The following is a 17,262-nucleotide window of genomic DNA, read 5'->3' as shown; positions in this document are numbered from 1 at the left end:
GCCTTTAGAAGATCCCAAGCGCAAGGCCTTGAGTAGGGGTCAGCAAGGTTTACCAGCCAATGGGCCGGATCGCTCCCACAGAGATCGTCTGTGGTCTGGACTGGCGCTGCGCGATGCTGAACATCATGCCTGCACAGAAGCGATTTTCGGCATCTGGACATGCGCAGGCACGATTTCCAGCGCCACTTGGCGAGTCCCTGCGCTGTGCTGCGCTGATTTAGCGCAGCGCATGGGGTGCTTGCTGAGTGGGCGGCTCAGTTCAGGGGTGGCTCGTGGGCCAGTAAAATGGTGTTCGTGGGCTGCATCTGACCCATGGGCTGCACGGTGCTGACCCCTGGCCTTGAGCAAGCCTTCAGAATTCGCAGCTCTCTGAATTTTTCAGTACAGCTCTACAGCCAACTAATGTGTACAAAAATGCACATATTAAGGTAATGTAAACACATAAAGGCATATATTAGTGAAAGTAACATATGAAAATTAATTACATTAGAGAATATTGCTTTCAAAAATTTGTATATATGGCAAAAATGCTTACAAAACATCTATTTTAGGAGAAATTCACACTAAAATGTGGCTTAACTTTCATGACTTTTTAAAATAAATAAACATATTTGCAAACTGATGTAGAAGTACTGGGAAATGAAGGTTGGAAGAATGAGAAACTGAAAGAAACCAAAATTGACAGATTCACCCATCCCTACTTAGAACAAATAGCAAACACCCAGTTCCCTTTCTCCAGAAGGGCCATACGAGATATTTGCTAGGTATGTAGCATGTTGTTTTCTGTTAATTGCAGGCACTTATTTATCAGAATGTCAAATGTAGGGAATGGAGGCTTACCTCTTTACCATGCTGTGATAAAACTGGAGATTTCTGTCACCATCACCCCACCCTTCATGCAGCTCAGGCCCAGCGGGAATGGGGAGTCCCCATTGGCAAGAGAAAAGGGGATTTGTGATTGGCTGCAACTCCTTGACACATTACTTCTGTATCTTTGGAGGCTGAGTATGTCTTGAAGGAATCACCAGGTATCAATGCATCCATTTGATCCCATCTATTTGCATTAGGCAAAGAAATAGAGACTGACAATACCTCTATTCAGTCATTCTACCCATCATTCAATTAAAATTGCAGGCAAGAGAGAGTGCCTGCCTCTCTATTGCACCCTGCACCCTGGTCCTGACTTCTTCCACATATTGAATGAGCAAGTTCTGGGTCAAGGAGTCTGATCTACATGAACATAGGAGCCAGCACCTAGGGGCCAATGTCCCTTTGCCCCCCATAAAGTATTTGAGGGGGCTCCCCCCCAGTTGATGGGCACTGCCATTCAGATGGTGTGCATCTTGTGATTATGTGTGGCGGGGCTTACCTGCCCCCCATATGTTGTTCAAGTTGGTACACCTGTGCATGAGGAAGTATCCCACACCCTGTGGAATCTGAATTCTAAACCACCCAGGGAGCCTTCATGCATAGAAGCAGGTTTCCTCTTCAGGCCTCCCCGCCTGACACATGGAAGGCAGCAGGGCAGGTGACAAGGATTTGGCAGAAGCAGGAGGGCCAACAAACATTGCTGCATTTTTCTGCTTCACACAAATAGGGTGAATGCCCTAAAATGGCTAATGTAGAACAGGAATCCACATGAATGATGGTCACCTCAATTAAACTGTTAGGGCAGTTTCTGGAATTGTGGGGACAGAGAAAGCATCCATCTTGGATCAGCCATTTTCGTCTTTCCGCAGTTAAATATTGCCGCACAGAAAAAATAGTAATTACATTTCTTCACTCTTTTTTTAGGCCTTCATAGGCAAAGAAACAAAAAAACCCCAACCAGTAATAGCATGACCTACAGTAAGCAAGCTTTCCACTGTGTGTTTATCAGCTCTGTCCCTTGGGCCTATCAGCACAAACAGACCACCCACACGAAGGCCTCAGAAGACCCTGGCATAGACTCCAGATTTCCCTCCGCATTGCTCTGTTTGTGTGTGCATGTGTGTGCCAAAGCAGATGGACTGACTAGCTTGGGGACTCACTGTCAGAGGGCTGTGCTATCTATTTACTACACAGCCCTAGAGAACAGCTAAACAATTTTATTTCTGTGTTTACAATTGTGCTGGCCAAAAGCTAGAATAGAAGCAAGCGTATCACTAATACACACGCCCACACATCTGAGTTGAGGGCCCTGGACTGGACCGCACTGCACTAAAATGATACCTTCACAAATTGGGAGGAGGTGGGGTATGTTTCTATAAATATACAGAGAGGCTCAGCCATTGCCTATCCCCAATGTGATGCAAACTTGATTTCATAGAATCTTACAGTGGGAAGGAGGGTTTGTGGGCTCTCTGCAGCGACATCAGGCCAGGGTGCTCTTTTCAGAGCCTGCTAAAAACTTTTTTGTTTAGGCATGAAACATGTAAAAGCGGACATAGCTTTTGGAAATTTCCAAGAGTCTTGGCTGACCACTTAATGGGTAGTATTCAATGTATTGCTATGTGAACATTCCATCTGTGCAAGGATCTCTGCTTATGCAACAGAACGTTCTCCCCCTCATCTCCCCGCACGCCCCCTCAATCTGTTTCAGGGACTTTCCCAACCCCCTGGGAGCAGATTTGGGGAGGGCTGTGGGAGAGGAAGGGGGCGAAGTCCCATTGTGTAAATGGAAATCTGTGCACTGACAGGATATGGTAGTTGAATACCATCCGTATGTTTCCACATGTAATTTTAGCTTAACTGCTGATTTTAATTATATTGTGAATTTTTAAGAACTGCCGGATGTGGCAATTATAACACTCTGTACAAGATTCTGTATGGTGCTTAATTGTATTTTTAATGCTTCTTTTACGTTTTATATATTACATTGCATTGCATTACAGTTTGAATTCTACAGAATTCAAATTGCCGTACAAGAAAATGCAATATGAGAAACCCAAGAAGCGAAAAAAATATAATTAAAAACCAAGGTGAAAGTTTAATGTAATGGATATGCCGTCTCTTGTCTTCAACCACAAATCCACAGACATGGCAGAGACCACCTGAACGCAGGTCGTGGACTACTGGTAGGTGGTGGACCACAGTACAGGAACCCCAGACCTATACTCACAAAATGAGCTGTGCCACATGTTCCAGGAGAAGGCTGAAAACTCCAACCCACAGTAACATCCTCTCTCTCCTCTCCTTTCTCTCTTTCCCCCAAACCAGGTACATCTGAATTGAGTCCGTTCTCTGACCCACGCCAGTTTGACCGGTCCTTTTCTGCATTACCAGGCTTCACCGAGACCAGGATGCATTACCCCGGTGCAATGTCGGCAGCCTTCCCTTACACAGCCTCACCTTCCGCCACTGGAATTGGTGGCATCAGCATGACCAGCATGCCCGCCACCACTCGGTTCCACCATACCTACCTTCCTCCACCATACCCCAGCTCCACCCAAAACCAGAGTGGACCTTTCCAGACCAACCCTTCCCCTTACCACTTGTACTATGGCACATCATCCGGGTCATACCAGTTCTCCATGGTAGCGGGGGGAGAGCGCTCACCAACGAGGATGCTTCCCTCCTGCCCAAGTGCATCAGCTGGAAATAACTTAATTAATCCTAGCCTTGCCAATCAGAACGACGGCGTTGAGGCGGATGGCAGCCACAGTAACTCACCTACAGCCATGACAACTCCCGGGAGGATGGATGAAGCTGTCTGGAGACCGTACTGAAAGAGGACCAGGAAACCAGATGCCTTTCACTCTTACTGAATTAAAATGCCCAACATGTGCTATGTTAGTTGGTCGTTAGAAAGGAGGCGATAACGAAAAGGAGCCGTCAATAACTTTTCCCAATGCGCATCACATTGCTCTTGTAGAAAATATAGGTTGTTAAGTTAATTCAGCAAATGGAGACTGGAGATGGGCTGAACTTTGTATACATTTCAAAACAAAACCCTCCCTCCCTCTTCTTAAAGTTCCTCTTGACAAATCTCGATTGTGTACGCAATGTACATAGGAATGTACAGATTGGAAATGCTCTGTTCCTTTGTAGTGTTGTGGCTGAGTGTGAAAAGCCCTAGTCAATCATCTCAAAGGTCATGAAATTTTAAGAATGAATGAATGAATGAATGTGTTTAGCTCTTCAGATACTGTTGAGAAAGATATGTAAAGCCGAGTTAATCTAAGGACAGGACCAGAATGTCACCATGCCCTGCACCGCACTCTTTCTACCATTCAGTGGTGGCCTTATCAGGAGGCAGCATAAGGTAGTCACATCAGGTGGCGAATCTGGAATGTCAGGATATGCTGGAAAGTTCTCCTACACAAGTTCCATTGAGGTGAATGCAGTTGCTTAATCTTTTAGCAGGGCTCGTACGCCAGGGGGAGGAGCTTCTCAGATTTGACTGCAGTTAATTTAGTACTGGGAAAGGGTGCTATTTTGAATTTCTTGCTTTATACTACCAAAATATCGTATGCCAGCCGTGAACCTATATGGCCATTTAACCAGCACTCTGAATACACCAGATTCAGTTGGTGGGGTGAGGAGTCATGAATGGCAGCACATACTGTATCGCAACAGGCATGATCCAGAAGCAGTAAAAGCAGCTGGAATCATGCTGGTGATCTGTTCCCGAGTGGGTTGTGGGCAGGGATTTTGCTAGGTACTCAAGGAACAGGTTCCTGACACAAATTTGCATTTGATACATTATGTACAGAGATACAAATTTCTGAGCAAATTATGATGGTAAATGCATAGGGTATTACCAGCAGCATACCCAGCTAACTGCCCAAGAAGCAACATCAAACAAGGCTTTGTTTTTGTTTCATTTTTAAGGGGGGGAAAGAGGAGGAAAGGAGGTGGAGATCTGGGACCAAGTGCAAAAGACCCAGGGCTCAGACCCCCTGGGCCCCCTACCAATGCCCCTGGTTGTAGGTAGGGGTGGGGAGAAAATTCAATTTCACATTTAAAGGTGAACTTACATAATTTGCACTTTCTGAAAAAATACAAGAACCCAAACACTGTCATACCTCAAAATTTGAATGTCTCCAAATTTTATAAAGCCGTTCTCCAAGCAGGTGATGTGTGCAAAATGCATAAAGAGTCCATCAAAATGCTAATATTAGTGAAAATAACTTGCAAAAATGCATTATATTAGGGGAAATTGAATTACAAAATTGTGTATATAGACAATATTAGGAGAAAGAGTAAAACGTTGATGAATTTTCATAAGGACTTAAAAAGAATTTACAAACTTATGTAGAGATGTGGAGAACTGAGTTTAAGATTGGGGAAAATGAGAGGAACCAAATTTAGCCCATCCCTAAATTAGCCTTTCTCTAGTTTTGGGGCTGAATCTAGCCTTTCGTCTTCACCAGACAGACAAATGGTATAATTCCAGCTTCCTTTATGAGCCTATGCATTCATCACCCAGTTGCCCTGTGCATGCTGTACTCTACCAAGGCCAAAGCTCTGGTTCTCATTAAAATATTAAACCTGTGTCTGAGGTGTACCACTTTAGACTGCTGCTGGGGACTTACATTTAGATGGTCTCTCACTAAAATAAAGCATTTCTGGGAGCAGAAAACCAGCATATCGGGGATAGGTATGGAGGAGAAATTTGATTCAGTTCATATTTAAAGTTGAATATATCAAATTTGCACTTTCTGAAGCAATAAGAGAACCAAAATGCAGTCATCCGTAAATATTTGCACTTATCTGAATTTTGTGATGCAGCTCTGCAACCAAACAATATTACAAAAATGCATATATTATGGGAAAGTGTGTGTGTGTGTAAGTTAATTTATTAGTGAAAATAACATACAAAAATGCATTAGGGGAAATTGTTTGGAAAATGTGCATTAGTCAAAACTACAATGCTGGTGAATTTTCATGAGGATTAAAAAAAACAACCAGAAATTGCTTCATAAATATGAAGAACTGAATGTAAAATTGGAAAAATGAGAAATTGAGAGTACCAAAATTGACAGAACCTTCCATCACTAATCAGAGGGAAGGTTGACTAGAACCTAGCATCTAAGGGCTGTTCACAAGAAAAGCCCCTCACAACCCAATGAATAAATGAGGAATGAATCTGCCCTCCCCTGACACTGATTGGCCACACTCCTCTAGAAGCCTTTCAAAAGACACACCTTTAGTCTGAAAAGACCCAATAGCTATAGGTCTGTTCCACACAATCAGGAACCCTGAATGGCCAAGGCTTGCCAGCTGCACAGAGCAGTCCTACTGGGCATGCAGCAGAGCATGCACAGACTATGTGACCCCCAGAAGGAAAGGAGTGCAGCTCAGCAGCAGAGTATATGCTTTGCATGCAGAAAATCCTGTGTTCAATCTCAGGCTTTAACTGAGAAGGATTTGGAAAGACAAATGTTAGAAACCCTGTAGAGTCACTGTAGATAGCGATGAGCTAAATGAACCAAATGGTATTGGGGAAGGGGGAGAAATCCAGTTCAGTTCCCATTTTAATGCAAACCCTACCTAATTCACACTTCCCAAAACGCTACGTGGACTGAAACACAGCTATCCTTCAAAATCCATGCTTCTCTGATTTTTGTGATTCGGTTTTCCAATCCAAAAATGTGTATATTTGGGGGGAGTGTGTATCATGAGATTTGAATTGCAAATATGTATCAATTCGGAGAAATGAGCACCCCTACGCTGGTGAAAGCAAACTAATGTGGAAATGCAGTGAACTGAACTGAGGACTGAAAGAACTGAGAGGCACTTGAGAGGCACTTGCCTGTATAAGGCAGCTTCCTATGTTCCTATGCTAATGAGCATGTCGCTGTCTGGGCCAAGGCTAGCAGCAACACTCCTGTTCTTTCCTGTGAACATCCTCCTTGTGTTCTATACAGATGGAATGTTTTGGTATAGAGGAGCCTTCAGTCATTGAAGCCCCGACCAGCAGCCTGATGTGGTATGACCCAGACACCAGTTTACCACCACAGTGCGTGCCAGATCATGATGAAGGCCTGTGGCTCAGTAGTAGAGCATCTGCTAGGCAAGCAGGAAGTCCCTGCAGGCATCTCCAGGCAGGGCTGTGAAAGACTCCCTGTCTGAAACCCTGCCAGATATAGAATACAGAGTTTGTTGGAGCCCAGTGATCTGCCTCAGGATAAGGCAGCTTCCTGTATTCCTATCATCAGAAGCCCATGTAGACATCTATGTTTAGAGCCTATATAGTCCCACTTTAAACTCCTAGGTACGCAGACCGGGTTCTGACAAGAGGTGCTTTTAGGTAGGCAGGTATTAGAAATGTGAACAAGTATCTTATTGCTGATTTTAACAGAGGTTGTAAAGCAAAGGCATGATCCATCACCATAGTGGGATCATGACAGGGCACAAAAGACTCCTCCTTCCTCTGCACATGCTAGGCATCACATGAAACCATAGTGCAGTGGAACATTTTGAAGCACCAGAGCCCATCATGTCAGCTCCCAAAGCCACACGCCTAGGGAGCATCCAAACACCCAGTTTATTAGGAACAGCATGACTGTAGTTCTCTGCAGAATTTCCTGTGAGTAAGCTCCATTGAATCCAGTGGTGCTTATTTTGATTGCTTAGATTCAAGTGCAAAACACACTGAACTTAAACAAAAGATCTTACACCAGCTGAAATGCACCTTTAGCTTTTTATTAGAAATGCAAACAATCTTGCAAAGAGGTATTATAATTTAAACCGCTAGCATGAAGTAGAAACCTTATCAAAGAAAAGGAAAGAAGTCTCCAACCTCTGCTTGGTTATGTTCTTCATTTTCTGATTTCCTCTATGCTAATCTGTCACAAGCAAACTTGAAAGCCTTGTTATCACTTCATTCACTTCCACAAAGCAAGTTGGATCCATCACTTAACCCATGCTCCAGCACACGGCAGCATCACTCCAGCTCTGAAAAGGTCTCCCCTGCATTTCCTCTCTACTACCCCACTGACCTCAAATGGGAGACCGCAATACCTTCATCATCGTACAGCCCAGACCAAATAAAATCAAACGCACACACACAGCCCTTCTGATGGTGGAAGGGAAGACACAGGAAGTTTGATGCTCCCCATTTGGAATAATGGCCAATGTGCTATGGTGTGGGGGGGAGTGTATGTCCAGGAAGGGGGAGGAAAAAACAGAGGACTTTATTGGGTTCTATAAACATCCCTCTGTGCTCATGTTAAACCACATCCTATATAGGTCACTACATATTAACATGGCTCATCACACATTTGACAAGCCCATTATGTGTATTTGCATCTGGTGTAAAATGAACAACCCCAAATTGTTTTGGTGAGAGCTTGTTTTTAAGTAACTGCTGGCTGCCTCTAATAGAGCCTTGATGGTTTTTCTCAAAGAGGAAAACCAAAAACATTCAGGACTATCAAGTGTGTTCTCGATATGCACTTGTAAACCACATTAGGAAGTACAACCTCTGTCAGCCCAACCCTTTCAAGTTAATGATGGATTGTCATGCACAGGTGTGAATAAAAACACATGTGTTTTATGAAAGCGGTCAAAAATATTTGACCTGGAGGATTTTATTTTATTTTATTTTATGCTTTGCACTATAATATGCTTCTTTTTTTAAAAAAAAAATGAAATGCACAATTGCTTGTACAGTAAAATATTTTGTTTGGTTCAAGGAATATTTAACTGTAAAAAGAATAAATCTACTTTGGTCTTTATTTGTTATAATAATATAATTCTTTTAAAAAAATATGTTGCTGAAGGATCCTATTTCTTAGAGCTTGTGTGTGAAAGGTTTTTAATTGGTTGGTTGCTTTTTAAACAGAACAACAATTTGACTAGAATTCTTTTTTTAAAAAAACCCTCTGCAATCTGTGTTTAACACAGCAGAGACTGGTTTGTTTGTTTGTTTGTTTGTCCTTTCTTTTTTTCCTTTTCCTTTTTTAAAAGGAGCTGATTTTGATTATGAATATTTTAAAATGTGTTAATAATATTTAAATGGTGAGGGTCTGCACAGTATTCCACCCCTAGTTACTGGCAGCTCTGTTTTGAAATGTAGCCTTCCCTACTTCTTTTACATGTAGCACTTCTAACCATCTGGGATGCAGATTCTGTTGCAAAATTCAACAGTCCCAAACCAAAGTTTGGTGAAAACATGGAAAGGTGTTTTGTTTTTGTATGTTTGAACAAGCTTACCTTGCCACCTCTTGCCCTTCCACCTGGGCGGCTACTCTCACTTGATGCAAAATGGAGATTCTCCACCTGTGCTTTCTGCATCAACAGCAAAATGGCCTCTCATTCCATCAGCCTCGTCTTGCAGATTCTTGGGAGCTGAGCCAACCATAGCAGAGTGGTCAGCGGTGCATTTCCCTTTCCTAGAAGACAAATAAAAGGTCCATGTTCTTTATCAGATATACATGATGATATTGCTAGGTGTTGCGTGTAATCATTTTAATGCCTTGCCATGTGGAATAAATAAATGTACGGTTACTGATGGAGAAATTGGCTCTTGGCTGTTGACTCTCACCCAGTGATGCTCCTTCCACTGAAGTGAATGGGGATATCTGAATGTACAGAGGCCAGATGCAATTCCTCACCAATCGTGTGTATGATTCCAGATTCCACATGCCCATTGCACTGCACTGAGGAGTGGGCTTCTGGTGGAGAGCAAATGCCTGTAAGTTTCTGCATTGTTGTCTGAAAAAAGGCGGCAATCATGGCCAGGGATAGGCACAACAATCACGCCTCTCCATGCCGATACATCTCCTTGCCAAGGCAAAGGGAGCACTGATATAGCTCATTGCCAAAGACACAAGAGAGCCTGTGTATGCCTCTGGTCATAGCAGTACATCAGACTAGCAGTGTATTATCTTTCAAAGTTGAATCACAACTTGGGACAAAGGCGGGATATAAATACATTAAATAAATAATTTTCTGGGTGGTATTGCTGCTGCTGTTTGATGGCTGAATGCCTAGCATGATTAAAAGTTCAGACTCATTCTGCTCACCACATTTCCCCCATTAAAAAATCCTAGAATTACTAGGGAGGGTTGTTACAGGGACCCAGACCCTCTACTTTCCATGGTAGTTCCCCTTGACTTTGGAAGGCTAAAATGGGAAGGGGCCTCAAGGAGGTGGAGATGGAGCTTGTGATAAATGGAGCCCTGCAATCCAAGGATCCCTGAGACATTTGTGCTGTTTGTGCTGTTGCACATGACCAGTGGGATGGGACTGTGGACCGCATGCACATTTTCACATTGCAAGGTAGATAGGAATGGTGAACCACTGGAGATGCAAAAACCATGGGAAGTATTGGCTCCAGTGAGTATTTTCTAGTTGGGGTGATGGGAGTAGTGGGTGGCAAAGGGATTCTACTGAAGCCTGTTGTCATCTATCTGAGGTACCATACAGAGGAGCCTGAAGCTTTTTGCCACTGAGTATCTACATCAGGTGTAGGGAATCTTTGTCCTTGCAGATGTTACTGAACTACAGCTGCCATCTGCTATGGCAAGCATGGCCAATGGCCAGGGACGACAGGAGTTTTAGTTTAGCAACATCTGCAGGGACAAAGGTTACCCATGCCTGATCTACATCATGCCATACAGATCACATGGGGGCGTGTACTGCATTCCAGATGAGGAGTACATAATGCAGTTCCATATCCAGCAAGTTGATCCATGCACAAAACAGCTGCTTTCATGTACACATCTCCCTTGCAGCATTAGAACAAATGTGCTCAATTTGCTGTGTGTTACTAGTAAGCAAGTTAGGCAGTGGCAGACCCCATTCGAAAGACCAAGGTGCAGAGGCAAATTAAGGCTGATAATTTCACCACTTCTTATCTCATCTCACCACACTTGAGGCATTAATTCCAACTGACCAAACATCACCCTGGACTTCAGGGGGAGGGCAGGCAGAGACCAGTGCAAATTAACTAGATTTGTTATTTACACTGTCCAAATGCCAGTAATTATGTCAAGCAGGATGAAGAGGGGTAGGAAGAGCCAAGAAGAACCTGCCTGCTGCATCAGGCCAATAGCCCATTAATCCAGCATCCTTTCTCATAGTGGCCAACCAGATTCCCATGTTAGGGACAACAAGCAGAATCTGAGCACCTCAGCAACACACACACTTCCCTAAGATTTCCAGGGGACCTGCGTAGTAGAGTCCAGGCATACTTGTTTTCTATGTTCAGGGACTCTGTTTATATGGAGGAATATTTAAATCACACAAGTTCCTTCCTGCAATTCAAATACAGCCCTCACCCAGATTTACCACCTCCATGAGAACTAGGAACATGACAGAACCCAGGCCTGGGTTTTTTTTGTTTGTTTTTTTAATGGACATTTTTGTGAACCTGAGCCTAGGTCAGATTGCCTGGTGTGTGTGTCTGTTCTTTGTGCTTTAAATACAGTCCATGTGCTGCTGAGCCTCGGGATCTCAGTTCAAAATGAGAGTTCTCTCTGACGCCTAGCAATTATTTCGACCCTCCTTCTGCACACTGCTGCATGCCCCATAGCTGCATTTAGAAGAAACCACAAGAAACACTCAAACGGTGAGAATTTTGCTTCACAGTCTTGACTAACGGAAATATGTTTCTAGTGCAGCCACACAGCACAGAGCCACCTTTTTATCACAGCTTCTGGGAGAGGAAACACTCCCCCGGGGTGTGACCATTATTTGTAGGAACTTTCCGTTCCAAGCTGATCCGAGCTTCTTGGAGCTTGATTTAAGAGTGAAAGAGGCAATTAGAGGGGAGTGGGCAGAAGGAAACATCAGAGGCTCCCTTTTGTACACTGAAGGACTTCGCAAACCTTCTCTGTACCATTATCCGCCAGCTTTTGGCTCAGCTAGGCTTCCTACCCCAGAGAGTTTAAAAATCGCTGGGTTAAGCAGACTTTCTTAATTAACTCCCAGTTCACTGGTTTACCAACTGGAGATGGCTAAATATGACTTTGCAAGGTGTGGCAGTTCAGGAGCTGCTCCCCTCCCATGTGCCAAAGCCCCAGGCTAGAGTGGGTCCTCAATCTCAATATTGGGCCACTGATGGCAACCTCCTGAGCCCCCACCCAATCAGGCCTCCACTGCTGCCACCCAGCCCAGAATTGCTGATGCCGCTGCACAGTCTGCTGAGCTCCAGCTGGCACCAGGTGGCTGCCATCTTAGATGTCCCAAAAAGCAATCCACACTGTCAGCATCAGAAAATATATTTTGCCAAACCAAAGGCAGGAATTCCCAAACCGTGGTCCGTGAGCTTCATACAGGTGGTCCGCAGCAGTCTGTGGATTTGTGAAGATGGAACTAAATATTCAGATTGCTTTTTAATTGTACATGTATGGCTTGAGTTCTTATAGAATCATGGAAGTGTAGAGTTAGAAGGGACCACGGGGGTAATCTAGTCCAGCCACCTGAAAGAACAGGAATCTTTTTGCCCAATGTGGGGCTCAAACCCGCAACCCCGAGTCTCATGCTCTACCAACTGAGCTATTTTATTGCATTACAGTTTGAATTCTGTGCAATTCAAATTGTAGTACAGTAAAATACAACATATAAGAAATCAAGGAAGCCATAAAAATACAATTTCAAAGCACAGAAGATTGCAGAGAACAGCAGAAAAGCTGTTAGGTAGTCCTCAGTAATTTTCCAGTGGTCCATGGGGGGGGGGAACCTTTAGGAACCATGGAGCTAAGGAGATGGCCACCTTGGGCTGCTGCAGGTGCGAGGTATAGTCTTTGAATGCTGCCCTATATAATAAACTGGTTCATTAGATAGAAAGGGGCCAGCACAGTCAATTCCTTGCTGTGCTACTTTCCTATTCACAGGGAGGGTTTTCTGTTTCGTTTCTAATGCTAGGAAACATTAGCAAGTTGTGAACTTCCGCCTACAGGCTGACGTCTTAAAGATCATGGGTCTATTACACATAAAGCAGAATGAGGCAAGAGAGTGGGCCATATCACCTTGGTGAAGGTCTCAACTTTTAAATGATGCTACCATATTAAAAGCAGACAAATCCATGCAAACAAACAAACACAAAGTTGAAAGGGACCTTTTCTGTGTACTTTGCTGGCTTCTATATGCAGGGAGTTTAACCAAGGAGAATCTTCAAGAAACTGTGACTTCACCCCACCTTCATTTTGAAGCAGTGTAATTCATTCCATCACCCCAACATGCTACCAGTCCATCTAGTCATGTCTTGCTAAAACATTTTGCTTGCTGAGGCAAAGGACAAGAGGGAAAGGAGAAAATGCCCCATCTCCCCTTTCCATGTATAGGAGTCAACCAGACTTGAGGGCAGCAGGCTACCTTAAGAGGATCAGGGCAGGCGGTATGACATACAGCACACATCTCTCTCCTCTGCCACTTCACCACCATGCCTCATCCCCTAAAATCTGTCACCTCTCTCTGACCTAATTATAGAGGTGTGGGGATGAGCAATTTGATCCAGTTGGCTTTTAAAGACAAGCCTAACCAATTTGCACTTTCCAAAACAATATGCAAAGCAAAGCACAGTCATCCTTTGACATTTGTACTTCTTCATATTTTGCAATGCAGTTATCCAGCCAAGTTATGCTCAAAATGTTCAAAAATGCATATACAATGTATTTTCTCTGATGAAAATAGGGACGCCCTGAGGAAAACGCGGGACATTCTGGGATCAAATCAGAAACCGATACGCCTTTTGTAAATCTGGGACAGTCCCTGGAAAACAGGGACACTAGCAGGGTCTGCATTCAAATCCACTGACTAGGCAGGACTTTGTGCCTTGAGGGAGAATGGTTTCGTCAACTTCATTCTCAGCTAGAACTTCCCTCCTTCTTCTTCATTCCTGCTTTCTCAAGGGAAGTTTTCACAGACTCATCTCCATATACACGAGTCAGCCAATGTAAGCTTTGCCTCAGAAGGGAGTCACATCAAGGCCCTTTGAACTTGAATGCTGCACTGCCATTTCAGCAGCTCTAATAACTGCAGTTATTCCACAGGGGTCACACTGAGTCGGTGGCTTGTGGGGCGGGGAGAATTGCCAACCAGCAAATGTGGACATTTCTAGAGAGAAGAAGTTGATCTCTGGAAGAGCAGCAGAGGGTGGCTTCTTCTGAATCATCAAGGGAAGGAGGAGAGCCTGGAGGTGTCATGTTCTGCAACAGCCCCAAAACTCCAGCGGTGCAGTAATGAGATTTTTTTTTCCCACACAGAGAGAAAGGGATGCCTGAGGAAAGAGTTTCAATTATTTAGCTTTGCAGCAGAGGATTAAATGCTCGGAGCCAGTGTTCTTCAATTAATTCTAGGGTGGGCTAGCCAGTCTGCAACTCATAGGTGTGGCAGAAGGACATCATTAGGCAGACTCATACATCATATGTTTATATGGGATGCCAACTTATTCACCAGCCCCTGCTCTTCTCCATTTACCAGCAACTTGATCCACAATCATAAGCATGTGATCTCCCTCCATGTAACCAGAAAACTTTGCTGGCTGGCATTCTTTTTCTGTAGAAGAAGCTATCCTTAAAAGCACTGAAGAAGCCCAGGATGTTTTTCTCTTATCAGTTGGCAACTTCGCTAGCCCTGGACTTCCTAAGTTGCAGTATATTTTTTGGTCTTTTTTCTCTGTCCTGGTTTCTGTGCGTTTAACAGAAGTCCTGCAAAATTAAGAAGCTTCAAGTTTTCCTTGCATGAAGATAAGGGATTGGGAAAGTGTTCCTCTGCAGAGACTTTTGTTTGTTGCAGTTATATCCCACTTCTTCCTCTAAAGAGCTGAAGGTGAAGTACATGGTTCATTTAATTCACACAACAACCCTTTGAGGTAGGTTAGGCTGAGAGGTGATGAGCTTCATGGCCAAATGGGGAGTTGAACCCTGGTCTCTCAGGTCCTACACTCTAAGCACAACACCACCCTACCCTCCAACATCCTGGGGACCAGAATTAGGATGCTCGTTTTTTGATCCTGCACTCTCACAAAATAAGCTTTTTTTTGTCTTGCAATACCAAAAAATGAGCATATTTTGGTCCGGCGCTTTGGCAGGAACCAGCTGACTCACACCAGAGCGAGTGTCTTTCGGTCCAGAGCTCTGGCACAAGCCAGCTGACTCACGGCAGAAAGCCAGACCAAAAAATTGGACATTCTGGGTACCAATCAGAAGCCGGTAATGGTTTCTGTAATTCCAGGGTGTCCGGGATGGTTGAGTGGTATGCAGCACACTTGTCATGGAAGGCCCACAGGATACACTAGCCAAGAAGCTATGCAATTGACTTTATTCTCTCTCTCCAACAAGAATGAAACAGCAACAACCCCACCCAGGCACAACTAAGTCTAGTGCCACCTGCAAAATAACACCACCACAGTTAGGTATGAGGAACCTTTGGCCCTCCAAGAGTTGCTAAGCTATAACCCCATCATCCCTAGCATTTGTTCATGCTTGCTGGGGCTGGTGGGAGTTGAAGTTCAGCAGAACTTTGAGGGCCAAACGTTCCCCATACCTGAGTTAGTAGGTGATGGAAAAGACCTTTGTCTGAGCTGCTGGGGAGATGCTGCCAGTCAGAGTAAACAACACTGGACTAGAGGGTGAAACAATCTGATCTGCTATAAACTGTCCAATTTGCACTACCAAAACAAAATGCAAACCAAAACACAGAAATGATCAATTGATGTGCAACCACCAACAGAACCGAGGACCAAATGGGGCAGGTTGTGCTTACGCACACTCTGCCGACACAGGGAGTGGGGAGGGTGCAGGAACAGAACCCTCATGCAATATGGTCACTGCCTGTATCAAAATGCATTACATTAGGGAACCAAAATGTTGTTTCATGGGCGGGGATACTTGTATACCATAATGCCATTGAAAATCAAAGTGATTTAAAACACAAAATAAAAACCATGCAAAAATTTAAAATCTCAGATCAACAGCTAACAATCACAGAAGATGCTGTCTGCACAGGGTTAGTGGCACAGAAACATTTTCTGCAAACATTCGAAGGTTAAAATAGAAGGCGCCTGCTGAATGAAGGCATTCCATGAGACTGGGCTGGTGACACTAAAGGCTCAGCATCATGTTGATGTAAAATGAGCCTACCAAGCTGGGATATAAGATAGAAATGTATATTAGGAGAAATTAACACTGAAGTGGTGAATGAATTTTCAAGAGCACTTGAAAAACAGCCACAGGAGGGGTTGTGATAAAGAACTACCCAGCAGAACCAAGTGCCCCTCTTGCCATCTCTTGAGTAGATGGCAATTTGGTACCAGTAATCTCTTCTCAAACTTGTTGATACTTGACATTTCAAGATCTTCCCCACCCGCTCATCACCAGAAGCCCAAGTACATAATGTGCATCATTCCATGAGGGACGTGGCTGAATAATTATTTTTAACAATGCAGACAAAGTTGACTTTTAAGATGTTAATTCCCTGACAGTAGCCGGGGAAATCCAAGTGAAGTGTCTCATGCCCAAGAAGCCTTATGGAGACTTGGCTGGGCCGCCAGATTGGAGAGCCGGAGAGAGAGAGAGAGACAGTAGAAATTAAAATGTATTGCTAATCTGTGGATCTTTTGTTCTTGGCAGTGTACAGACAAGACATAAAAATGATGGAAATGACATGTCTTTGGCATGATTTTGCCCAGCTTGCTACAGTAAATACTCATTTTCACTAAGCAGCAGAGAATGAAAGTAACTTTAAAACTTCAAAGTGGCATGATAGGGAAATATGGAGAACAATTATTCTCATTAACTCGACTTTTGAATCACACGAGATGATGGGAAAGATAGATGTTTTTAATTAGGAAAGCTAAGGAAAGCCACAAGGAAAAAAGCTTTTGCATCGCCTCTGAGTCAACATGTGTGTACATCAGTATGTGGGCATTTATAGAAAAGAGGGATGTGAACACTGAGCCAGTGGAACTGAGTGGGCACCATAATAAGGCAGAGTCCTTCAGTTGCGAGAGCAGCAAAGTATTCTAGTCTTTGTGGGAAGGGTTGCAGATTGGTGGTAGAGAACACGTTTTGCATGTTCAATTCCTGGTGTTTTCAGGTAGGGCTTGGAGAGACCCTTGCCTGAAATTCCAGAGAGCTGTTGCCAGTCAGTGATGAGCCCATTCGGTGTCCTATATTCTCAAAGTTCCACACCGGGGTAGTCAATGTGGTGTCATCTGGATACTGGTGGACTACAACCCCCACTATGCTAATGGTCAGATATGATGCATGTTGCAGTCCAACAACATCTGTTGGGAGCCACCCAGAGTGGCTGGGGAAACCAAGCCAGATGGGCAGGATATAAATAAATTATTATTATTATTATTATTATTATTATTATTATTATTAT

General features: G+C 43.8%; 1 protein-coding gene across 2 annotated transcripts in view; it reads left to right on the top strand.

Moving 5' to 3' along the window:
* RUNX3 (RUNX family transcription factor 3) overlaps nucleotides 1–6,578 on the top strand; it is a 235,690-nt gene extending 229,112 nt beyond the window's left edge. For both annotated transcript variants that reach the window (XM_083625573.1, XM_083625574.1), the window contains one exon: nucleotides 3,199–6,578. In XM_083625573.1, coding sequence (XP_083481699.1) covers nucleotides 3,199–3,707 — 509 coding nt within the window. In that variant the 3' untranslated portion in view covers nucleotides 3,708–6,578. The remainder of the gene's footprint in view (nucleotides 1–3,198) is intronic.
* The last annotated feature ends 10,684 nt before the right edge of the window (nucleotides 6,579–17,262 follow it).

Source organism: Podarcis filfolensis, assembly GCF_964270895.1.
Source record: "Podarcis filfolensis genome assembly, chromosome: 8".
NCBI classification, from domain to species: Eukaryota; Metazoa; Chordata; class Lepidosauria; order Squamata; family Lacertidae; genus Podarcis; species Podarcis filfolensis.
Note: the sequence above shows the minus strand (reverse complement) of the source record. Positions and strands in the feature narration are given on the sequence as shown.